General features: G+C 42.7%; 1 protein-coding gene across 1 annotated transcript in view; it reads right to left on the bottom strand.

The window, feature by feature from the left end:
* Dhod (dihydroorotate dehydrogenase 2) overlaps window positions 1-27,388 on the bottom strand; it is a 158,818-nt gene that overhangs the window by 21,766 nt on the left and 109,664 nt on the right. The window contains exon 7 of the mRNA XM_080282429.1: window positions 22,209-22,368. Coding sequence (XP_080138555.1) covers window positions 22,209-22,368 — 160 coding nt within the window. The remainder of the gene's footprint in view (window positions 1-22,208; window positions 22,369-27,388) is intronic.

The following is a 27,388-nucleotide window of genomic DNA, read 5'->3' as shown; positions in this document are numbered from 1 at the left end:
CTTGTGGGCACACCTGTCTTCAGCCAGAGACAGGTACCTAGTAATCCAGAGTTTCCTTCAATTCAATAGAAATACAGACCTGCACCAAACGACAGGTTCTGGAAATTTATACCAATCCTAACAATGCCCAAGTAGTTATTTGCCAGGGTATTTCATCCATTTCAGAAAGTGGTAATTGACGAGTAGCTGGTGTTATTCAAGGGCAGGCTGGCATTTATTCAATATGTGCCGTCGAAGCGTCACCGCTTTGGCCCCAAATTCTCTGTCCTTTTCAACTGCAACACTGGATATGTACTAGGTGTGATAGTTTATTTGGCAACAGATGTTGATATACCTAGTGATGATCCTCACGGTTTCTTGGCATCAGTCGTGATAGTGCTCTTGGAATGATATTTCAACAGGCACCACATTCTGTATACCAATAATTATTACAATGCTCCGGCACTGACCAAGTATTTGCTTGAACACAGTACTGGGTCCTGTGGAACTGTTAGGGCAAACAGAAAGAATTTCCCTGTATTTCCAGCAAATACTGAGAAAGGAACCCTTCGGACCAAGAAATGTGGAAACATGTTAGCCCTTCTCTGGCATGACAAGAGACAGATTAACATGTTGTCTGCAGTACATAAGGGTGTGTTTGTGGAAACCGGAAAAACAGACTACAGGACCAGGGAACCCATGGTAAAGCCAGATGCTGTCAACGATTATAATATCAATATGTGGCTTGATGATATATCGGACATGCAATTGGTGATGTTGACTGCCTATGTAAGTCCTGCAGGTGGTACAAGAAGACGTTTTTACACCTTGATATCGCCATACTGAACAGTTTCATACTGTTCAAGGAGCTCATCAGGAAACCTCTCTCTCTACGAGAGTTTGAGAGAGAGCCTGCACATGAACTCTTTGGAGAATATTCAACTGCACAGGTGCCAGGTGCTAGGCAGGGTACAGCAGCTACAGTGGACAGGCTAAGCTGTGCCAAGTATTTCCGGCAGCACAGGGTGGTAGAGATTAGCCGTACCACAGTAGGTCATCAGGCCAACAGACGGTGACAAGTCTGTAACATGACCAAACTCCGTCCCCCAGCACGAAAAGGGACCTCATACCAATGTGCAGAGTGCAAGGTCCCCCTATGCCCTAAATGTTTTTCCGAGTATCACTCCAAGCATGATTACTGAGCAGGCGTATGCGAAAGTGTAAACAGTATACAGGAATGCACAAGTGTGTGTGTTTTTAAGTAAGTGAAATGTTGGATATTATAAGTGATTTATAGTACAGTGCACCCCCACACAATGTGAACTCACATGGTGTGAATCATCTACAATGTGAGGTCAAAGTTAGGTTTGGGTGAGGTCTATAAGTACCTGTCCAGGGTACTTTCCCCAAGTCCCGGACATGCCTTTGGCTCTATTACATTGGATCTTGAAGGGACCACTGTATGTATATATACATATATATATATATATATATATATATATCAGTAATACTTTTATTATCCGGACGTCCACTATCCGGACTCCCTACTACCAGCACATTTTGGTCTCGGGCCTTTGGAACCCCCAAATGGCAAAAAAACGTTAAATGAAAAAAAAAAATCTGACATTTTTTCAACATTTTGAAATTGGCGCACAGCGCTGAACAACCGTGTTTACGTGCGCCCCTTGCTTCCCCCTCCCCAGTTACCACCTACTGTAACTACCATCCTGACTAGACGCTCATTGCAATGGATGCCGCATGTGCTCGTTTTTTTGAATAAACAGTCAATAAACTGCAATACCTCCCCACTAGACCACATGGGAATTTACAGTGTTGTGCAGTGTTATGAAATTAGAATTGAGAGAGCAAAGATTAAGTGCAGAGAGCAAACTGGCGGTTGAAACTGGCGTGGTGCAATTAAGAACTGAATGTGCAGCGTTAAACAATTATAACTCTTAGTGCAAAGGATTAAGTGCACCACAACACTGGATTATTGTATGTGCTTCAAGAGCAGTTTCACCCCTGCCAGAGTCTTAATGGAGACGGGTTAACCTTCATAATGAACGGCCACAGACGTGCTGTACGTACCCTGTGCATTGCTAAATATTTTCCATACCCACTTCTAATTCCTCATTCTCTGGTTCCTTTTCATTTATTTCATGCTTTCTGCCCCTTATTTGTGTGAATAGGGTCTTAAATAGGTGCTGTGCAGATCCGGTAGGGAGTTAGGTGGTTTTCAAAGTTAGGCTGGGTTAGGGTCCATAAGTACCAGTCCAGGAGGAAGGGGCCCACTATCCAGGCAGACCCACTTTCTGTACATGCCTTTGGCTGTATTACATTGCATATTGGAGGGATTACTGTATATATATATACAGTAATCCCTCCAATATCCAATGTAATACAGCCAAAGGCATGTACAGAAAGTGGGTCTGTAATATATATAAAGCCTCTGTGGTACAGTGGTATAGTGTGCGTTTCGTGCACGGGTGGACCAGGGTTCGCGCCCCGCCAGGGTAATAAACTTTGGGAGTGTTCACCCAGCCATGTACTGCATTGGCGGACACAAGGGGTGTTGTGGTTGAACCAGTGTCGCTTACTGTAAAGTATGCTTGCACCCAGTCGGCTTGCGCGGGCCGATTACACTTGGTTCACAGACTACACACACATCCAATGCCACTCCAACACTACAATTACACTTACAAGCACTTCTCACCCTACATTCAATCTCTACCAGACAGCCTAAGCCACTTGGTTGAGATACATTGGCTGTATCGTCCCGACTTCGGTCGGGATAGGCCAGTCCTGCAGTGGATACTCAAACGGCTGATCATGATGATGATGAGATACATATATGTGTGTGTGTGTATATATATATATATATATATATATATATATATATATATATATATATTGCCAGACGCCATAATCCCGTAAGGGGTGGCCATTTGACTTTGAGTTAGTTGTTTTACAGGGAGGGGCACTAACCCTCCACCAACCCACTTGTTGACATGTAGGGAGCACGTATGGTTTGGTTATATGGTTACCACCCAGCGTTGTAAATGGTTTCTTGGCTTACAGGAAACCATTAGGCTTGTCACTCAATGTAAAGCCACCTGTAAAGGAAAGAAAAGCAATAAGAAGTGACAGGAATGATGGGAGAAATAGGAAGCTATATATATATATATATATATATATATATATATATATATACTGTATATATATATATATATATATATATATATATATATATATATATATATATATACTATATATATATATATATACATATATATATATATATATATATATATATATATATATATATATATATATATATATATATATACAGTGGTGGGCAGCGCAAACGAAGAAGGACCTTGCGCAAGCGCAATTCGCAATCCACAGTTCACTACCTTGCGCAAGCACAAGTGCGCAGTCTGACAAATATTTAGCTTGCGGAATGTCGCAAAGCACAAACCATTTGCATATATTTGTGGGAATTACTGTAAAATATTAAGATATTTAAATAAAATAGCATACTTACATACTTTTATTACCGTATTATTATTTTCTATTATTTGTAATTTGCGCAAGTGCGCAATCTAATAATGAGCTTGCACAATGTTGCAAAGCACTAGCGCAAATCATTTGCATATATTTGTGGGAATGAGTGTAAAATATATATTGGGACATTTAAATAAATTAGGATACTTACTTTTATTATGGTAATTATTATTCTATCTATCTATTGCCAGTGCCAGACGCCCTAATCCCGTAAGGGGTGGCCACTTGCCACAAACAAGCAACAAATCGCCTCCATGTCACCCTGTCCCCCTCCATTTCCCTGCCCTGCTCCCAGCTCACACCCCCCTCTTTCATATATTTCTCCACTCCATTCTTCCATCTCATCCTTGGCCTCCTCCTCCCTCCACTTCACTCACATACACTCTCCTTGTCAGTCTCACTCTCCATCCTCTCCACATGGCCAAACCACCTCAATGTGTTTCTCCTAATGCTTCCTCACATCCATATCCACACTACAACGATCCTTCACTTCCTCATTTCATTTGTCTCTCTCTCCATGTAACTCCACATGCTCCTTTCAAATAACTCATTTGTTTCCACAGCTCTCACTCTTGACTTCTGTCCCTCCAATGAGCTTCACTTCCATACATTAGGGTTGGTATCTCACATTACTGTCATGTAGTAACTTTTTCACTTCCATCCTCACTTCCCTGTTTCTTATCACTGCTTTCAGGGAACCAGCAACCTTTCTTCCTTGTTGTACCCTTTCAAGCACTTCACCCTCTAAACTTCCATTCTTTCTTATCAGTCATCAACTCATCACACTACCCAAACACTTAAACACACATTTGCCATTCCCTCTTCATCCAACCTCACTGTACAATCACTGGCTACACTTCTCTCCAAGACCATAACTACTCTTTCCTACATTCACCTTTATATTTATTATTATTATATTCTATTATTTTTAATTTTTATTATTTTATTATTTTCATTTCCCTGTAACTAAGACCTCGACTGTGCACATTTAGTGTAAAAAAAAATGATTCACTCTGCACACTTAAGTGACTAAGGCGATAGGACTGGAGCAAGGCATTGTTACTTGTTAACTCGTGGAAGTTCAGAGTGAACGAGGTGCGAAGCGGGACAGGAAAACAAAGGCTGTGATGTTACCAGTTTTACTTTTATCTGCATTTCTGCAAGAAAATTTCTTTAATAATTCAATATATACAATAGCATATGTAATTCCTTACAAAAAATAAAAAATCATGAAAACATATTATTTAAATCATATATTCACAGCCTAATAAATTATTAGGCTGTGGATACTTGATTTAAATAATAATTATGTTTTCATGATTTTTGTAAGGAATTGCATATGCTACTCTTAATAAATAATGTATATTTATTAATATTTACTACTAATAATAATTTAAAAAATATTAAAATACACTATCTCTGTTGAAGCATTTTAAGAAATGCTAATACCCTCCTTCCCTCTCGCCTCCCCCCACCAACCCACCCTCGTGACCCGCCCGAGTCTCCCCCATCCCTTGTCCAGCCATGCGGGAAGCTCCCAAGACCACGTGTCCCTTGGATTGCGCAGTCCACAATCCACAGGGCAGGTGCGCAATGTTTTTGGTCAGTCAGCTGACCAAAAACATTAAAATTTGGCAGAGGCTACCTGGTCCAGCACTGATTGAACAAGTTTATTTGATGAAGTTTGTATACTCAAGTGTCAGCTGACTGACCAAAACATTAAAGACGGCAGAGGCTACCTGGTCCAGCACTGACTTAACAAGTTTATTTGATGAAGTTTGTATGCTCAAGTGTCAACAAAACTCACATTTAACACATTAATAGTCATTCTTATATATGTGATAATGATGATGGGAGGCATTATACTTCATCTTAGCTCAGAGATAAGTGCTTGATCACTAACCAATTCATACCGGTTTTACAAACAAACCTATAAACTAGTCACAATACCCAAAGAATCTTGAATGTTTCATTACTTAACACAATGAATTTGGTAAAGTTTAACCTCCTCATAAGAGAGAAAAAAGTCCACAGCAATAACACTTGTAGTATGGAGCTGAAGTGGTCGCCATCTTCCTTGTTTACAAACAGGGGAGCGCACCACCAAGGGAATTTGCCTGGGCGTTTCAAACCTTGCCATGCCGCCGTGCCATAAGTATTTTATGCGCGGTTCGTTTTTTTTGGTTCTGGCACCTTGCCATGTCAGAGAAAACCACGGCATGGAAGTCCGTGCCATAGGTGACTTGACTGTATATATATATATATATATATATATACATAAAAAACCAAACCATACGTACTCTCTATGTGTCAACAAGTGGGTGGGTTGGTGGAGGGTTAGTGCCCCGCCCCGTAAAACAAATAACTCAAAGTCAAATGGCCACCCCTTACGGGATAATGGCGCCTGGCAATAGAGAGATAGATAGATAGATATATACACCCACTGAAAACTGACTTAGGATTTATACACACAGAATTACTAAGGGAGAGTTGTCTCTGTTTTGTGTTTCCACCTCTACCAGGTGAATTTTTTGTGCAAGATGTAACTGGCAACTCCTCCGGTGTTGGCAGGAGGTGGTGAAACACTCAGCACATCTGTGCTTGCCCAGAAGCGAGAGTGAGAGTATATGTTCCCGTCGCTCCGAGCTTGCACCTCCCTCTTTTTTCGAATGCATTACTGTTAGCCCTGTTATTTTCCTAGAGTCGAGTTATCATGCCTGGAAAGTACTGCTCAAGGGATGAGAGGGTCCGTATCATTGCATGGAGGCAGGATAATGTCCCTATCAACACAATTTGTGAACATACTGGATGCGCAAAGTCGACTGTCATGAATATTCTTGCTGCAGCACGTGGCCTGCCATCTGATGTCGTACCAGAGATACAGATACGCTTCTGAAGAGGGAAGCAATCAAGAATCCTCGACTGACAGCAACAGGATTGAAGAGAATGCATCCCCAGCTGTTACAAGACGTCTCAATTCGAACTATCCAACACCGCTTGCAAAAGGAGCTGGGTTTGCAAAGCTGCACTGCAGGCAAGAAACCACTTCTCACTGACCGCATGAAGAAGCAGCGCATTCAGTTTGCCAAGATGTATGCACACTGGACATCAGATGAGTGGAGAAAAGTTATGTTTTCCGATGAAAGCACATTTCAAGTGTTCCAGGTGCGTTCTGCCAAGGTTAGTCGCCCAGCCTCCCGTACTCGATATAACCCTGCTTACAAGGTGCCGACTGTTTAAGTACCCATAATCAGTAATGGTAAGGGGATGTTTCTCAGGTGAAATGGGAAGGGGAGGCCTCTACTTTCTTCCTAAGAACTTGATGATGAATGGTGGCCAGTACATTCAAGTTCTGAAAGATCATTTGTTAAACTTTTTTGCTATTCATGGGTACAACTTTTTCATGTACGATTCAGCTCCATGTCACAAGTCAAGAAAGGTGACAAAATGGCTTCAGGATAATGAGACTGAGGTCCTCGGCTGGCCTGGCAATAGTCTGGATCTAAATCCAATAGAAAACTGCTGGGCAAAGATGATGAAAATTATAGCAGAGAAGAAGACACCCAGTCTGGACAACCTCAAGATTGAACTGACAAATGTTTGGTGCAAAGAAATGTCCTTAGATTACTTTAGAGATCTAAGTGATTCCATGCCAAAATGCATCCAGCTGGTTCTGAAAAACAAGGGAAACATGGTTTCATATTAATGAATGGCATTTCATGAACAAACATTGTAATATACTATGAGTTCTGTGTTTTATAATACCTTGTGGGGGGAGGTCCTACGTCAATTTGCAGTAGCTGTGTGTGTGTGTGTGTGTGTGTGTGTGTGTGTGTGTAGAGAGAGAGAGAGAGAGAGAGAGAGAGAGAGAGAGAGAGAGAGCCTCTGTGGTACAGTGGTAGAGTGTTTGCCTCCCATGCTGGTAGATGCGGGTTCGCCTCGCGCCAGAGTTGTAAAAACTTTAGGAAGCGTTCACCGAGCCACTGATCACTTTGGAGGACACAAGGGGTACTGTGGTTGAACCAGTGTTGCATACTAACATGCTTGCACCCAGTCGGCTTAAGGCGGGCCGATTACACTTGGTTCACAGACTACACACACATCCAATGCCACTCCAACATTACAATTACTTTCACAAGCACTTCTCACCCTGCATACAGTCTCTACCAGACAGTCTAAGCCACTGGGTGGAAATACATTGGCTGTATTGTCCCTGCTTCGGTAAGGATAGGCCGGTCCTGCAGTGGACCTCAATGGCTGATGATGATGATGATGATGATAATGATGATGATATATATATATATATATATACACACAGTAATCACTCTAATATCCGGACGCCCAATATCCGAACATCCCCACTATCCAGACATAAGAATGTTTCATACTGTACTTTTTTCCATACTATACTTACCTCATTTCACTCTTTAATGTCCTTTATTGGTGTGAATAGGGTGTTAGGAGCTATGCATGTGCAGTAGGAAGGTGTTTTTCTGAGTTAGGCTAGGTTAGGGTCCATAAGTACCAGTCCAGGAGCCAGTCACCAGAATGTTTATTATTGTATGAATCTACTTCTAAACCCTCATTTTATGTTTCTTTTTGCATTTATTTCAGTCATTTATGTGCCTTATTGGTGTGATTTGGGTCTTAAATAGGTGCTATGCATGTCCAGAGGGAGTTGTATAGGTGTTTCTCTGAGTTATGGTCCATAAGTACAAGTCCATAAGCTGGGGCCCAATATCCGGACAGAACCAAAATCCGGACCTACCTATGGCTCTATTACGTCAGATATTGGAGTGATTACTGTATATGTGTATGTATATATAAATATATATATATATATATATATATATATATATATATATATATATATATATCATCAGTCGGTAGAGAGGTGGCCTGCAGTCCTATCAGACCCAGGTTCAAATCCCCACTGGGGCAGGGAACAGTTTAAGGATTTGAACTTCATACAAGCAGACTTTACTGATCTACCAGAAGACCCGCCGACATGTCGTAAAAATACCCCCGCTAATACCCATACACCAGTCCTGTATGAGACAGGAGGCTGGGGCCCAACATCCGGACAGGATCACTATCAGGACATGCCTTTGGCTCTATTACATCGGACATTGGAGGGATTACTGTATATACAGTACTGTATATTATATATACAGTAATCCCTCCAATATCCGACGTAATAGAGCCATAGGCAGGTCAGGATTGTGGTCCTGTCCGGATATTGGGCCCAAGCTTATGGACTTGTACTTACGGACCCTAACTCAGAGAAACACCTATACAACTCCTTCTGGACATGCATAGCACCTATTTAAGACCCAAATCACACCAATAAGGCACATGAAAGACTGAAATAAATGCAAAAGAAGCATAAAATGAGGGTTTTGAGGTAGGTTCATACAATATTCAACATTCTGGGTACTTACAAGTGCCTGGCTCCTGGACTAGTACTTATGGACCATAACCAAGCCTAACTAAGAAAAACACCTTCCTACTGCACCTGCATAACTCCTAACACCCTATTCACACCAATAAAGGACATTAAAGAGTGAAATGAGGTGTTTGAGGTAAGTATAGTATGGAAAAAAGTACAGTATGAAACATTCTGCCTACATACAGCAAGTCCATGGCCATCTCGATGAATAACCGCCTCCTCTCGGACTCTGACAGTAAGGAGGATTTCCTGAAGCACTTGCAGTACACTGTTCATAAAGTCTTGCACTGAACTTAGTCAATTGCACTCAGAAGTCCGTTCTCTTCACAATGCGCACTCTTGTCTAACTTATGCTCCATTGTAACTTACTAAGTGTTGCACTCTGCACTTTAACTTTTCCCACTCTTCTAACCATTTTCTAAAGCAAAAACAAACAAGTCTATACACTAAATTTTGTTCCAAAACTGTATTCTCAGTTACAACTGTAAATCCTTAACACAACACACTGTTTTTTTCACTGCACAACACTGTAAATTCCCGTGTGGTCTAGTGGAGAAGTTCTTGCTGTTTAATCACTGTCAGAGTCCGAGAGTATCACTGGCAGGTGACCTAGGGGTGCGTCGCTGGGTTGTGGTGATGGCATACCCACTGCAGACGACTCTGAAGACAGACGCAAACTCACGTCGAGCGGTGACTCCACCGTGGCTGATGTGCTGGGATGTGGCTCGAAGCATGAGGGCCTGTCTTGTGAAGGCAACGGAGTGGAGCCAGGGCTGGGCACAGCAGGGGTCACGGGCCTGAAAAAACTGTCAATTGTTGATTGACGCAAGGACCGACGATTCTGACAATTGATGATGCGCTGCCTGAAAGCACGCACTTCCTCCACAAGTCCCAAGGGCCCCATCTCCCTGTCGCAGTCCGGGTGTTCCAGGTAGTCGAGAACGAACTCTAGGTGTTCCTGGAGTGCGCTCAGCTTGGGGATGGCTGGAGTAGTGTCATGCTGAGAGAAGTCCGCATCATCGTCGCCGTCCTCATAGGAATCTTCAAGCTTGGTACTGACACCTGCAACTGAAGATGCAATCTCGATATCAGACAATGTCTGATACCCAGGATCGCCCTCGTCGTCATCCAACCACTCACGCACATCGTCCACATCAACATCGTCGCCATGCGTACGTAGCCGTGCATGGAAGTCATCCACGTTAAAACCTAGCAAATCGTACTCCACATCCATTCCGAGAAGCAGACGAGACCAACCATTTTCTAGAGTCCTTCCATGCACTGGCCCAGTTGTAGATTGCAGACTTGATGTTGTTGCGGCAAAGGTTTTCCAAAGTCTGCTGGCCTCACGTGTCCCGTCCCTCCCTGCGCTCGTCATTGTCCTCGAGAACAACCATCACCTCGTCCAGGAACTTCCTTTGGTATAGGTGCTTTGTTGCCATAATCACTCCTTGGTCCATTGGTTGGATGAGAGCAGTCGTACTAGGTGGCAGAAACATGCACCTAATCCGGCCATTCTCAGCCACCAAGTCCTTATCGCACAGGTGGGCAGGTGCATTGTCGAGGAGAAGGAGGGCCTTTACCTGGTTGCGCAGGATTCCCAGTGTCTTCGTCTAGTTATGTATGACCTCCTTGACGAAGTGGCGGTGGAACCAGTCTTTGAAGATCTGGGCTGTAAACCATGCCTTCAAAGAATGGTACCAGACGACAGGAAGGACATCCATCACCCCACGAAGACACCAAGGCTGCTTTGCACGGCCAACAATAATGCACTTAAGCTGGTGCATGCCGTTAGCATTGGCACAACACAAAGCAGATATCCGTTGCTTGGAGAGCTTGCGGCCAGGTACACGCTTCTCCGTCTCCTCGGCTAGAGTGTTCGTTGGCAAAGAGCGATAGAATAAACCAGTTTCGTCAGCATTGTAGACTTGACTGAGAGTGAGGCCCTCCCTGTCGATCAAGCCCTTCACCTTGTGCCGAAACTCGTCAACTCCATCCTCATTAGCGTCCAAAGCTTCGCCATGAGCTTTACGGTTGGTAAGGCCATGCCGTAACTTGAACGCGAAGAGCCAACCCTCGGATGCCTTGAAGTCTAGGGCATCGTGAAGCCTGGCGAACTTCTCAGCAGCAGCCTTCAGCTCTGTTCCACGTACCATCACACCAGCAGCACGTTGCTGCCGATACCAAATCAACGTGGAGCGGTCGATTTCAGCAAACTTGGGAGTAAACATCACCTTCCTTTCCACGTTGCGATTGCTTCTCAACGAGAAGTCAGCCGTGTACTGCATGAGTTTGTCTCGGGATCTCTTGATATCGAACAAAATAGATCGGGCCAGGTTGAACTCGCAGAGGATGCAGGAAGAAGACCACCCCACATCTACTTTCTCCAGTATCTCCCATTTCTTCTCCAGAGTCAACACCACTCTCTTCCTCTTCTCAGCCAGCGGGACCATCATCACACACAATAATAAGAGGCCCGAGAGCAGCAGGAGTGCCTGCAGCAGGTAAGGAACCACCACAAAAGCGAGCACGTGGGCAGCCATGACGATGAGAGTGCACTCGCGATGAGAGACAGGTGGAAAGTGGGGAGGATGCAGCGGCGCTCTATCGGACATCAGAGGAATGATGTGCCGCAACAAAGCTGTCCCGCGCAAAGTTCAAATTACGGGCAGGAAAAATTCATTCCCCCCCCCCCAAATTTTTTGTGGTTTTTGGACAATTTTTGGAATATTGGATCCCGGGACGATTATGTCCAGTTAGTGGGGATGTTCGGATATTAGAGGGATTACTACAGTAATACCTCGATATACGATACCCCTAGATGCGATACCCCGGCTTAACAATGGGGCTAGAAATTGCACCATACCCCGCCAAACGATGGCCAAACCCCAGTTTATTGATGGCTTTTGATTTTTCTTACTGATTTTGATGATATGGTAAAAGCTCGATTAACCGGCATCCGATGCATCGGCACATCCATATAACCAGAAAGGCAAATTTGATCCGGCATGAGGTCAAGAATATTCGAGATACTGGTCATTCCCTTATAATTCTTGGTTAGTTCTGTACAGTACAGGATAAAGTAGTGTACACAGCTAAGTTTTCAAAATTATTTTGGCCAGTAACATATGCTAAATTTTTCTTTAAATAATTTTTGGTAATGTTTGCTGGCTTGTGTTCAGTCCTGTACATTTTCTCTTGCTGTCTTTTTGTGTGTATTGAGTGTACAGTACACCTACAATCAATAATTTCTGCTCAGGGGTGCCCCTTTTTTTCCTCATATAGCAAGGGAAGTCAGGAGGGGGGGATGAAACAAGCTCCACCCACCTCTACCCCAGCTCCCAAACCTCCCCCATACCCCTACCCCTCCCAGCCCCCCACTCGTCATTCTTAAATGGCAGTTACATCTCAAGCTAACCTCATGCACTACACTCATGGTCACATTACTAATACACAAATATAAACACTAGGTTATGCAAAAAGTATATAATATGACTATGAACATGCTTCAGCAAGAAATTAATGCATTATAACGCTGACAATAAAACAAAAACGTTAACAACGGCCATCCCAGGCCTCATACGCTGGGTGTTTGCACGGGTCTGTGTCTGTGTTTGCGTGTGTGTGTGTGTGTGTGTGTGTGTGTGTGTGTGTGTGTGTGTGTGTGTGTGTAATTCACCGGGTCGGTCAGGATCACTTGATGGTCGTGATCGTCAGCTTTTACCCTCCCGGAAGGGAGCTGAGAGCTCATATAGTCCGATCTAAGGGCAAGGCTGTGACCTTTACACACCCACACACCCGTCCCCTTGCTCAAGGGGGACAGTAACCACCCACTTCGTCAGTGAAACTTTTCGCAACCTGAGCGAGGCGCGAACTCCCGTCTACCAGTTGGCAAGCGAGAGCGTTACCACTGCACCAGCGTGTGTGTGTGTGTGTGTGTGTGTGTGTGTGTGTGTGTGTGTGTGTGTGTGTGTGTGTGTGTGTGTGTGTGTGTGTGTGTGTTTGCAAAGCAGTGCACCCATCACAAGAGGCCTGAGGTGGCCGTTATTAACGTTTTTGTTTTAATGTCAATGTCATAATGCATTAACTTCTTGTGGCAACATGTTGATAGCTATATTCTTTTAACATATCCTAATGTTCTTTTTTTTTTATTACTATTGGGACCAAGAGTGTTAAGCATGAAATCAGCATGAGATGTAACTGCTAGTTAAGAATGACGGGTGGGGCGGGGGGTTGGGTAGGGGTATGGGGGATGATCAGGAGCTGGGGTAGTGGTGGGTGGAGCTCGTTTCGTCCCCCCCTCCCCTCTTCCCTGGGTATTCTGAGGTAGGAACGGGGCACCCCTAGGCAGATATTAGTGAGCATTAGTGTATCTGTACTGTATCTTACCTGTACTGTATTCTGTACTGAATAATACACTTTATGAAATAAAATCTCAAGTTTGGTACTATTTCATTTGTTTGACCTCCCAGAAAATTTCTATGAGTAACATTCGATTATCCAGAAAATTCCATATCCGGAATGGAAGAATCCCCATGCATTCCAGTTAACTGAGCTTTTACTGTATTTTAGACTAAAATTGTGTTTAGGTTGATTTATAAACTGTTTTTAGACTTTGATTAATGTGTTTTAGCCATAGGTGGGGTGAACATTGTTATTTTGGGGTACAGTTTACTAAGCTTGATTTTTTCCAGACTTATATTTGACGACATTCAGATTTGATTTGTTGGTTTTAGTAAGTTATTTACAGGTGTTAGACTTAGGTTAGCATCCTTGACAGCTGTTAGGCCATTTAGATTGCCTTTAAACCTGTTTTTGGGCTCATCTGGGTGCGTTTTAGACTTGGTTTGGGGGGAAACCCAAGGCTAATAAACAGTCCACATTGAAATACATGTTAAAAGTACCCCGATATACAATACCCTGCCTAACGATGGGGTTTCACTTAACCAGTTAGATCGTTAAACCGGGGTATGTCTGCATGTATGTATGTGTATATATAAATATATACATCAAATTCTCATTTATCCTTCGTAATTCAGCCAAGCCCTATGCCGAATAAAGCAAAAATGCAAGATATTGCATAGTACCCCCCACTGGCTCATCATTTAGCGTCGAGCAGGTTACTGTGTTACTATCTGTGTCAACCCTTAATCCTAAAAACTTTCCCATGAGTAAAATATGAAAACTAAGCACAAAATACAATACAGTATTGATATAGTACGGAAATACTGTACAGTACAATCTCAGTTAACTGGGAAGCTTGGGGAATTTACCTTCCCAGGTGCTTATTTTTCCCAGATATCTGATATATACTTTTATGCATAGGCTATACCACTGCGGTACATACAATACTACTTTTATCCAGAGCTATACAAACAATTCCATTTGATACATAACCTCCTCTTAAACACACCACATAGACATAATACACATAGTTGCTGTGTCTTGCAGGCACGCACAGTGCACAAGGTAAGTTCATTTGGTATACATTATTTGTTATTTTATTCATAAATCATGGAAAAATAAACTAAAGAAATAAATCGAGCATTTATTGGTAAACTGATGATTAGGAAAGAAGTGCTGTACAGTTGAATTATCATCTATCTATCTATATACCTAGGCTGCTTCCCCCAAGGAAAGGGAGGTAGCCGAGACAGGACGACACACTCCCCATTTACTCATCCATTCAAACATATTCATTTGCATCTTAGCCCCAAGGGGAGAACGGACAGATCCTCACCGCACCACACCGCACAAGGGTCAACTGCGCAATGCAATCAGTGACATCCGCAGCAGGGCCTGACAGCAGAGCTGGTTTACCCCTGCCACATCATAACAGACCCATCCCCTTACCCGCACCTGACCTGACTAGCTGATCAGACCAAATGCGGGAGAATATCCCCTCAGGGCTCCGTCATCACTTATTCATTCACAATTTCTCTCCATTTATTTCTGTCACACACAGCCACTCTTCCTTGCTCAACAGACATCCCTCTCGCATCCAACGCTCTCTTCACACTGTCCATCCATCCTATTCGTGGTCTTCCTCTTAGCCTTACACCTCTCACATCAGAACTAGTTATCTTTTTCACCAATCGCTCATTATCCATTTTCTCCATATGCCCAAACCATCGCAACACCCTCTGCTCAACTCTACCAGCCATCTCCCGAACAACTCCAGTTCTCCTTCGCACTTCATCATTTCGCACTCAATCCATACGCGTCACTCCACACATACTCCTCAGAAACCTCATCTCCATTACATTCAAACTTTTCCTCTCTGCTACACCCATATTCCATGTTTCAGCCCCATATAACGCAGTCGGTACCACAACACCCTCATACAACCTTCTCTTTACATCCATTCTAAGCGAACGACATCTAAACACTTTTTTCATTCCTCCCAGCACCTTTCCTACTTCATTTATTCTAATCTTCACTTCTGCATCTATTCGTCCATGCACACCAACATGTGACCCTAGATATTTAAAACACTCTACCTCCTCAAGCAACTCGCCATTCAAAACTATATTCATCCCCCTACCATCTACCAACCTCGTACACTTCATCACCTTACTCTTATTCTTATTTACTTTCAATTTCCTCCTTTCACACACCCTTCCAAACTCCTCTACCAACTGTCTCAATCTCTCCTCTGAATCAGCCACCAGTGCAGTATCATCTGCAAACAGCAGCTGCTTCAGATTCCACTCTCCACCATCAACATTCACCAGACTCAGACCTCCACCTAAAACTCTTGCATTCACCTCCCGTACAACACCATCCATGTAAATATTAAACAACCAAGGCGACATCACACATCCCTGTCACAGCCCCACTCTCACAGGAAACCAGTCACTCACAGCATTTCCCACTCTTACACACGCTCTACTATTTACATAAAAACTTTTCACCCCTTTTAGTAACCTACCATCAAGTCCATACAATCTTAAAACAGTCCACAAAGCCTCCCTATCAATTCTATCATACGCTTTCTCTAAATCCATGAATGCCCAAAACACATCCTTGCCTTTCGCTAAATACTTTTCACACACTTGTCTCACAGCAAACACCTGATCCACGCATCCCCTCCCTCTCCTAAAGCCACACTGCTCTTCACCAATCACTCCCTCTGTACCCTCTCTAACTCTCATAATTAACACTCTACCATAAACCACAACACTCAACAGACTTATACCCCTAGAGCTAGTACATTCATACTTATCACCCTTGCCTTTATACAACGGGACCACACAAGCACTTGCCCAGTCAACTGGCACCATACCTTTCACAAAGCACACATTCAACAATCTTACTAACCAGTCAACAATGGTCACTCCACCACCTTTCAGGCATTTCACAGCACACCCATCCATACCTGCAGCTTTCCCTGTTTTCATCTCCTTGACTCCCTTAATCACAGTTGTGCACGGCATCTTAGAATGCATTTGTACTGGAAGAGAGGATAAAATCTAGCAGATAAAAATGAAGATTACTGCACTGCAATTTGTACATATGTACTGTACTATCTGCAAACCAGCTGAGTGGCGAGTGAGGGGTGGAGTATGGTGGTCAGGCAAGGAATAAATTGGCAAGCCACGGCCCTATACATAACTGGAAGCAAGAGTGTTATGGTAATTCTATTGCACAACACTTCTTTCTTAAGCATCAGTTCACCAAAAAATGCTCAAGATTTATTTCTTTACTTCATTTCTACGCAATTCGTACATACTTACTGTCATATCTGCAAAACAGCTGAATGGCAATTGAGGGGTAAAGTGACGGCAGTCAGGTAAAGAATAAATTGGTGGGCCATGGTCGTTTGCTTAACTGTGAGCAAGGGACTCATGATAATTCTCATGTACAACACTACTTTTCAAATCATCAGCTCACCAATAAATGCTCAAGATTTATTTCATTACTTTACTTTTCGATGTTTTTAAGAGTAACATTCAACAGAATGGACTTGCCAACATACTGTAAGATATTGCAAGCTTGTTGGTAGTTAGAGTCAATCTGTTAGGTAGAAAACCATACGAGTACCACATACTTTCCTCCAATGAAGAGCATGCCTTTTTCCAATGGATTTATTCGTCTTGCTTTTCTCGACCCTCTATCCTAAAAACTTTCCCATGAGTAAAAGATGAAACCTAAACAAAATACAACAGTCCTGATACAGTACAGCAATACAGTACATAGTGTACTATGTATTCAACAAGTGTTGACATCAATGGAGAGTACTGCACATCATGCAGTAAAGTTCGGTGCATTTAATCCCGTGTGGTCTAGTCTAAGTAATTATGCATACAGTAATTTCAGAATCATAGTAGAGCACTAGGACACTCAGCACTAAGAGGCCATAAGCTTTGCAACAACAAGTAAGGCATGGGGGGCCACAAAATAAGTTTTGGCACCACAGTTTTGCCACCACATGGTCACACAAGCAGCGTGCATTGATACACTATCACTGAACGCGATCCATGAAAGACAGAGTGTAAGCTTGAAGCGCTGGCAGCTGCTCCTGCAACAAATTCTGATTGGTTGGCGCATTGTGGGGATTCTCATTGGTTGGCACGCTGCACGGTTTTCCTAGGTATTGGCTGGCTACCGCGTACAAGCGGTTGATATGCCTTCCATCTCGATATTGCATTACTTATTTCGGCACTGGATGTTGCATAATTTTAACAGATATTGCTGTAATAGAGCCAAGCCAACAGTGCCATATACAGTATTGCAATGATGGATAATGGAGAATTTACTGTTTATGTATATATACAGTCAATCCTCCTAAATTGCGTGTTCATAAAGCACAGATTCAAAAATTGCGGCTAAGTGGCCATCAGGCTCCTGGCAACCTTAAATCATTGTTAAGTCATGAAAATCATGTACCCAGGCACCCAAGTGGGCCTTTTCCGAGGAGAACCGTAAACCGTGGCATTCAAAATGAAAATCGCGACCCTGTCAGGACTCCATATTATAATAATACAACTCATAGACAGATAGACAGTTAGATAGACAGAGCACCAGACACGGTATGGGAACGGGAAATTAGCTTGCAACTCTATAAGTGAAGGAATGTTGATCGTGCAACGGAAGCAATACATACACACAGACATACAGTATTCTACAGGCTTCCACGACAGTATAGCACACGTGACACGACCCCTGAAACGAGAATGTAGGAATCAGAGCTCAGAAAGGGACTGGCCATAGAACCGGCAGGTACTGGAGAGATCGAATAAGAAAAGGGGTCCAACTAGACTTAGTATATTAAGTTCCTTGTAATACATACGCTGCTCAACTTAGACTTTCTCTGAAGATAATAAATCAAGATCAACTCCCTGTATTCATCTTTAACTCCTCCTGTTCTTCGATTACCAAAATAACTTTAACCAAAACTCAAGACTTAAATATTACAAGACTATGGAGTTATACACAGTATATATAAATGGTGGTTACGAAATCCAACAACTCCAGCTAGTGACATAATGGACGTGATTACTGAGAAGGTTGATGATGCTGAGGCTGTCGTGGAGGTTGTCATAGAAGATGACAAGCACTTGGAGAGGCAGACCAACTGTGAAGTGAGTGAAGTGAATGTGCGGGAACGTGGTGGGCCTTCTATGAAGGAGCTCAGTGATTTGCTTGTTTACGTAGACTTGGCCAGGGAGATTGTGAAATCCATTGAACATGATGAGGAAAGGTGCAGTGAGAGTATTGGTTACCAAGAAAAAGCTGTGCATTTTTACAAGGACTTGAATAATCTCAGAGTTAATGAGACATCAGGAACTCATCACCCACTACTTTGCCCGGGTAAGGGCAGAAGCTGAGCCTGAACCAAAGCCTGGCCCTTCACACACTGAGAATGTGGATGACGTAGCATCTGTCATCTCTGAGGCAGACTTTGAGGGCTTCCTGAGGGAGGCAGAGGAGCTGGAGACAGGAGAACAGCATGAGGGAGCACCCCCACCTCATGCTGAGAGGTTCTAAGTTCTTCCCAACACCACCCCACTCCATTCACTTAAGCAATTTTGTCATAGGATTAAGGTGAGATCCCTTAACATTGCTTATTTCTATTCAATACATGCACTGAATATTCCTAAATTTGTATCTTTGTTTGATGGTGTCTAGATAGGTGTAGGCAGGGTGCTGTGGGGGTTGGTTGGCCAAAGTCCAGACCCAAATTAATTTTTCACAAGTTATAATTCATATATCACGGCAGTGGTCCAGACCCAAATTGCCGTGATTTACGAGGATTAACTATATATATATATATATACATATATATATATATATATATATATATATATACTGTTTTTTCTTATGTAAGGAAAAAGGAACCAAAGGCTAGGGGCCCACTAGATTGTTTCTTCCAATAAAAAATAAAAAACACAATAACAGAACTTTGCTTTTCCCTCTCCGCCCTCAATGTCATATGTAGCTGACATGAGGGCTCTTTTTGTTTCTCTTCTCTCTTTCTCTCAATTCTGTACAGTTACATGCAACTTTTTTTTTTTAACGAGCAATGAAAATCTGTGGAAGCAGATCTCACACAGGTGGAGGGTCTACTGTATAAAACCCTGCTTATATGGAGTAACTAAAAATTGAAGCACTTTTTTTTTTTTTTTTTTTTTTAAACCTCAATGGGAGAGAATGTTCTGCAGCCACTCCTGGGGTGTATCATGTCATTTTGTATTTATAAGGGTTCCAACATGCTTTCATGCATCAGCCTTGGTCATCTAATGGAAACTCTCTCTCCACGCTGCTTGATCTCTGCCGATCTCCCTATTCAGCCCCTTTGCCTTGAGGTCACACTCTGACCTCGTCCCAGGTCTTTTATGGTCTGCCTCTGCAATCCCACCCTTGTTGCTCACACCTCTCATCTTCTGCATCCAATGGTCATCTTCCATCTTCTCACCATGCCCAAACCATCTTAATCTACCCCTCTTCATCACAACACCACACAAATATTCAGGTCCCATTCTTCCTCTCGTATCTCTTCAACGACAATCCTAGCCCACTCAGGTCTCACATTGAAGGATGCACCACACATCCATCTAATCACTGATATTTCTGTACATCTGAGTCCACGAATATCATTTTCCTTTACTGCTCAGATCTCACTTCCATACAGCATTATATTCCTAACAAATGTCACATACAGGGATCCCTTAGTACAGAGGGAGAGCCCTCTCAATATTAGGGAAGGCAACAACTCCCTCAAGGATAGGAATTAACAAATTTGTTAGGTGGGGGCGCTCATCATCCACTCACTCGTCGTAGTGCTGCTCTCGGGTGTCTGCTCTTTCCTCTCCTCCATCCTTCTTTCTTTCCATCCTCGTTTGTCTTTTTCTTCATTCTTTCCTCATCCTTCTGCCTACGGGTGACTTTATGCTCCCTCTTCTGTCTTTTTTTCCTTCATTCTTTCCTCTTCCTTCAGCCTGTGGGTGACTCTACACTGAGTGAAAAGCCAAATGGTTTCCTATACACCAGGAAACCATTTACTACGCTGGGTGGTAACCATATAACCAAATTTTTGCGCCTGGTGGTTTTGTGCGTAAGTAAGGTGCTCCAATCGGATTGAGCTGGTGAAGGTTTATATCCAAGGGGTGGATGGGGTTTATTGCTCACATGATGCCACTCAGGGATGAGTAAGGCTGGTCACTCTCATCTTAAAGGTCAGGACCAACTTGCCTAGCCCCGGGCTCCTACACTCCTCATGGGACAATGTAGGATTGGATGATGGATGGATGTTAGATAAGCCCACAAAAAATAATCTCAAAATCCATCCATCCATCCATCCATCATCCAATACTACATTGCCCCACGAGGAGAGTAGGAGCCTGGGGCTAGGCAGTTGGTCTCGACATTTAAGATGAGAGAGACCACTCTCACTCATCCCTGAGTGGCATTACATGAGCAATCAACCCCAACTACCCCTTGGATATAAACCTTCACCAGCTCAATCCGACTGGAGCGCAATAATTACCCACTAAACCACCAGGTGCCAAAATTTGGTTATATGGTTACCACCCAGCATAGTAAATGGTTTCCTGGTGTACAGGAAACCATTTGGCTTGTCACTCAGTGTAGAGTTACCCACAGGCAGAAGGAAAAGGAAAGAATGAAGGAAAGAAAGACGGAAGAGGGAGTGTAAAGTCACAAGTAGGCAGAAGGACAAGGAAAGAATGAAGGAAAGAAAGACAGAAGAGGATGGAAGGAAAGAAGGATGGAAGGAAAGAAGGATGGAAGAGAGGAAAGGGTAGACACCCTAGAGCAGCACTACATCAAGTGAGTGGATGGTGAGCGCCCCAACTTAAAAATAAACATGTCTGTGGGAGAAGAACATCTAGGGCCATGATAGATACACAGAAAGAAAGAAAGAAAAAGAAAAAAAAAATCTAGAGACTGAACAACATGCAGTTGCTTCTGATGGCACCACCGAAGAGATGACACACACTGGGCAACCTACAGGGTTAGCCACTGAAAGGAAAATCACACCTGGCAGTTCCACTAAAGTGCAAGAATTTCATGACAAACCCTGGGAGGTTTTTCTGCCTTTTGTGGTGATTACTGAAGTCACAGCACCCACAATACAAACTTCCTGTCCCAGATGACTCCTGCAGCACCACAAAGTGCTTGGTAATGTTGTAAATGAAAGATTATTGACAGTTTCCCTACAGAAGTCTCCCCAGAGTGAGGGCCGGGGAAAAAACTAATTCAACATGGAAGAGTATTCAAATTACTGTACTGTAAAAGACTAAATGATCGCAAGGAGCACAGAAAAACACACAAATTCATATTGAATAAACACAAAAAAACAACCCCCATACAATCAATATGCATTAGGGAGAAGGAGAAAAAAAAAAATTGCAAGAAAGACAAAGGACATGGTGGAACAGTGCAGTTACACAGTCCTCAGGTCTTTTAGCAAAAATGGAAAAAATGTGCATGCAGCCCTGAGGACATGAAATCTACTAGCATGGCTAACAGAAATCCCTGGAAGGGTTCAGGATTCAAATGCAGTTCTGTGAAATACTTTGTATTTCTGACTCAAATTCTGTCTCAGCTAGTGGCTAGTGTTAGATTTTCCCCATATTCCACAGTGTTTGGTGGAAGTTGTAATGCAATTAAGTTGTCCTTCTAGGATGCCAAACACACATGGAGATAAGAACTAAAAAAATGAAATTCAGTACAGTCATTAAGGTATGGTCACCTGAGCAGATCTTGCAGCTGGCGTGTTACTTTAGGTACCAATGATGGTCCATGGTAAATCAAACCTGTGTAGAGCTGAACTAAGCTGGCTCCAGCACGTATCTTCTCATAAGCATCTTGTCCACTTCCCACACCGCCTACCCCAATGATTGGCACGGTCCCTGTGAAAAGCAATGAAACTACAAACCAAGAATTACAGTCAAGTACATGAAGAATGATCCAAGAACTGCAATTGTTTACGAACAGCAATTGCAGTAAATTTGGTTCTTTACTTAATTACACATCCTTGGTTCCTGCAAAATCCCTTTTACTGTATAATATTAGCTAACTGACATCTGTCTCTTACACGCCTAGACCTGTATCGATGAACATAGCAGAGGGGTTTGATTAGATGGAGAGATTGCAGGTGCACTGAAGATTAACGGCTTCTGTTCTATCACCAGTGGAGTGTAACAATGGCTGCTGCTGCTAAAATGGTGCGTTGTCAAGTAATGTGAATAGGTAGGTCTCTCTCCTTCTCACCTTCCCTTTCTGTGTATTCTTTATCGTAAGCAGGGTGAGTTATAGAGCACTCTTGGGCTACAGAGTTATTGCACCCAGTTATATCAAAGTATGATTGATAGCGTAATGTAGCGTGACGGCAAAGCTCCTAGCTGACCCTATCTCCTGCCTTCTGCCCTACATCATACTCTCAGGCCTCTGACTATGCCCTCCGAAATCTGACAATATATATGGCTCGGTGGGGGTGTAGTCTTTGGTAGATTTCCATGGTTAGTTTCCAAGACGTCAGGTAACTGACGCAGTCTGGTTAACCTGCTCATTATCATGAAAATTCTTGTATCGTCTGGACTAAAAGGAGATTGTTTGAGATACATCATGTGTTAAGACATTCTTGACGGTCTGGGGCAACAGGACTGTGGATACCGTATACATCCTGTGGATTGATATTTCTAGTGAGAAGCTGTGTATGTCTCCAGCAGACACTACATACTGCTCATTGTGATACGAGATATATACTAGTGCCTATAATTCCTACATATCACTTGGTCACGCAAAGCTGTCGTACCAACGACAGTGCATATTGCCATCATCATCGTCATCATCATCATCTAATCCTATGTTGCTCCATGAGGAGCATAGAAGCCCGGGGCTAGACAAGTTGGTCTTGACATTTAAGATGAGAGTGACCAGCCCCACTCATCCCTGAGCGGCATTACGTGAGCAATAAACCCCAACCATCCCTTGGATATAAACCTATGCAGGCTCAATCCGATTGGAGTGCCTTAATTACCCACTAAATCATCAGGCGCCATAATTTGGTTATATGGTTACCACCCAGCATAGTAAAAGGTTTCCTGGTGTACAAGAAACCATTTGGCTTGTCACTCAGTGTAGAGTCACCCATAGACAGAAATAAGAGGAAAGAATGAAGGGAAAAAAAACAAAAAAGTGAGTGTAAAGTCACCCGTAGGCAAAAGGACAAGGAAAGAATGAAGGAAAGAAAGACAGAAGAGGAAGGAAGGAAGGAAGAGAGGAAAAAGCAGTCACCTGAGAGCAGCACTACGTCAAGTGAGCGGATGGCGAGCGCCCCCACCTACCACAACATGACATAATAATGCATATTATATTCACATTGCAATCAACTTGTAAGCTATTTAGTAAAATGCATAATACAGTAAAAGTAACATAATTGTGGTAATATTGTAACATAATTGCAGTTATATTGATTTAATGCATTACTGTTGTTACATTGTGTTAATGCAACTGTTACGCAAGTGTGGCTGTGACATAACATTGTATTAATGCTTTTACAAAAGTGTGGATGTAACAAAACTGTAGATACATCACACTGATGCAACTTTTACACAAATGTGGTTATAAAAAAACTAGTTCCACCCATCCATCATCCAATCCAACATTGCCCCATGAGAAGCATAGGAGCCTGGGGCTAGGCAAGTTGGTCCTGACATTTAACCCCTACGTGGCCGAAGGCCCAGAATTTTCAGTGCACGCCAGGCCGACGCTGGGGCCATTTTTTGAAGTTTCAAAAATTGATTTTTTTTTTCTTGCCATATTGAAGAGAAAGTTCAGATGCACCTAACAGTGCAAATCCCAGTTTCCTAGATGCATTTTGTGGCTTGCAATGGAGCGTGGAAGTTACAGAAATATCGGCAACCGATATCCGCCACCCAGGGGCACTGCCGCAACGCAACTGGGCAGGGTTTTTTTTTTTTTTTTTTTTTTTTTTTTTTAAACCTACCAAAACAATGCAAATGGTGCTGAAATGTTGTGCATATATGAGATATGATGATATCGAATGATTTCAGTACATATTCTGTTAGGAATGGCTGGAAAAAAAAAAAAAAAAATGTTATGAATACAGTACTTTTTCACCTTTTTGATATAAAATATGTTTATGGTAGTTTCGAGTTATTTTTTATGTTATCGTTGTGCTCATGCTTTGAAAAGAGAGCGGAGTTGAATTTTCGGTCCTAAATGAGAAAATTGCACGTCTTCCAAGGCTAGACTCTGCCACGGAAGAATAAAGTGGAGGGTCAGATCCGATTAGCAACACGGAAGTTGAGTCACAACTTCGAGCTCCCACACCACAAGCATGGCTAAAAATAGAATCGTAATGCAGTTTCAGACCTAAGAATAAGTGTAATTATTATGAATACAGATGCAAAGCAGAAATAAATATGTTTACAGACGGGGGAAAACATATTTTTTCCGTAATAACATGTTCATCTTTCTCTATCATTTTACGTTCATCTTTCTCATTTTCCCTTCTTATTTTCGCAACATATATTGCTCTCTCATAAACAGGGTGGTTGTGTGTGTTTTGCAAGGGAGGAAAAGATTGTATATTCTGTCTGGGTCGAGATAATGGGTGTAACTATGTATTTTTAGGCATGGCCATGACCGAAAAACTCATACATCCACTCGTCACGACAGCAGGTGGTGAACTGACAGATGATATGTGAGAGGGTGAAGTCAAAGTCAGTATCATATCCCAGATTTTCATTCACTTCCCGAAGGTTTTCACAGTTTTCTACAAGTTGCACTGCATCTAATGATCCAAACCATTACAGCAAACCTGAGCAAATAGGTAAAGATTCCAAGACAAAAACGTACTTTTCACTTATCATGTCTTTTTTGTATGTGCCTGTATTACTTCATAATCGTAAATAGGTGGTTGTGTGTGTTTTGTAAGAGAGGACAAAGATGATATGTTCTGCCTGGGTTGAGATAAAGGGTGTAGTTGTGCTTGTTTAGGCATGGCCAGGAGCGAAAAAATCGAAAATCCACTTATCACAGCAGCAGGCTCTGAACTGTTTGATGAGGCATGTGGGAGTGTAGTGTAGGTCAGTGTGAAGACGTTCAGAACGTTCGTTCATTTCCCAAAAATTTTTGCAGTTTTTTATAGGCCACGCTCAAACGACACCGGCGGCCATTTATCGGCTAAACGTCATTCGACGCGGGCGGCCACGGAGGGGTTAAGATGAGAGTGACCAGTCTCATTCATCCCTGAATGGCATAACGTAAGCAATAAACACCAACCACCCCTTAGATATAAACCTTCACCAGCTCAATCCGACTGGAGCTATGTACTTACCCAGTACACCATTAGGCACCAAAATTTAGTTATATGGTTATCACCCAGCACAGTAAATGCAGGTACATCGTGTTAATGCAACTATGACACGGTTGTTGTAACATAAGTGTAGTTACAGAACTGTAGCAATTGTAACACAATTGTAGGAACAGCAATTGCAGTCTTTGTTGTTATATTATTACACAATATGTATATTGGCTTAGTTATGCTGCACAGTGTATATTTAAATTAAAATATATGTAACTCCATATTTTGCTATTTTATATAAAATTAAATAAATAATAGTTCCAATATGTACAGTACTCACTAAGTTTCACACATCACTTGATAATACAATCCTCCAAAGGTTGCGATGTCAACGTGATATGTTTGCTCATTTAAATTCATCTTTAAGTATTCGTTGTAAGTACTCATGTGTGTGGTTGAGTATAGTATACTGTTGCTAGCTCCATTTGTGTAAGGCATTTTCACTTGATTTTCCTTGCAGGGGCACACCCAGCAATTTTCTAAGGGGGGTGCCCGTAGTGAGGTGAGGTCAGGTAAACCGATAATTACTGGGAGGTCATATGCAGGTTTTGAGCCAGAGAGCTGCTGGCTCATGTGTTACTCTTTGTTTGCACTCTTTGTTTGTACTTGCCAATTTTTCATGGTTTGCTATTATCGAAATAAATCTAAATACATTTTTAAAGGACCCAAAGAGCTAAGGGGGGGCCCGGGCCCAGCCCCCCCCCTGGGTGCGCCCTTGTTTCCTTTTAACTGTAATATGAAGGATATATGCTGAACAGATTCAAGTGCCAGTTGAATCTGCTGTGCCGACGATTGTGCATTGCGGGAAGAGTGCCACACTGCACAACCATCAGCAAAGAGTGAGTATCTAAGCGTCCTGGGGATGGAAGTGGACGACAGAATGTCATTAATGGCAACGCTGAACAAAGTACTTTAATTCTCTGGTTTTACTTGATTTTCATATGTATGTATTACATGTTGATGTACGGATATATATCGTCTATCACTGTGTACTGTATATAGGTAAGGTTATATATAAATGAAGTACTGTAGTGGTCTGGTTAGTACTTGGATGGGTGACCGCCTGGGAACATCAGATGCTGTTGGCATCCCTACGTGTCAAGTGGGGTTGGTGGAGGATTAGTGCCCCTCCCTGTAAAACAATTAACTCTAAGCCCTTGACCACCCCATTTGGGATACATGGTGTCTGGCAATGGATGGATGGAGTACTATTAAACTAATGAAGCAAATGTTCAACTCACTGACATGAACTGGGATGGGACAGTGAATGTGGTGCTGATGGTGGTGCCTGGCACTGGTTGACTGACGTATTACAGTGTTCTCAGCAAATGACACTGCTGGCAGTTGCTGCTTTCCTCTGGTAGGTGTGGAATGCTGATTTGGAAATTGGAATGCAGGTTTGTAGTGCAGGTGTGGAGTGGTGGTAGTGTACCCACTCAGCGAATGATGACACACTGCAATCTCGCTGCTCCTCAAGGCTCAACACTGCTTGTCTTTGTGGTGGGGAAGAGTGGAAGGAAATGGTGGGGAGATGAATG

This window comes from Coenobita brevimanus, chromosome 93 (assembly GCF_032717465.1).
Source record: "Coenobita brevimanus isolate Jiangsu-jjx chromosome 93, ASM3271746v2, whole genome shotgun sequence".
Lineage (NCBI taxonomy): Eukaryota > Metazoa > Arthropoda > Malacostraca > Decapoda > Coenobitidae > Coenobita > Coenobita brevimanus.
Note: the sequence above shows the minus strand (reverse complement) of the source record. Positions and strands in the feature narration are given on the sequence as shown.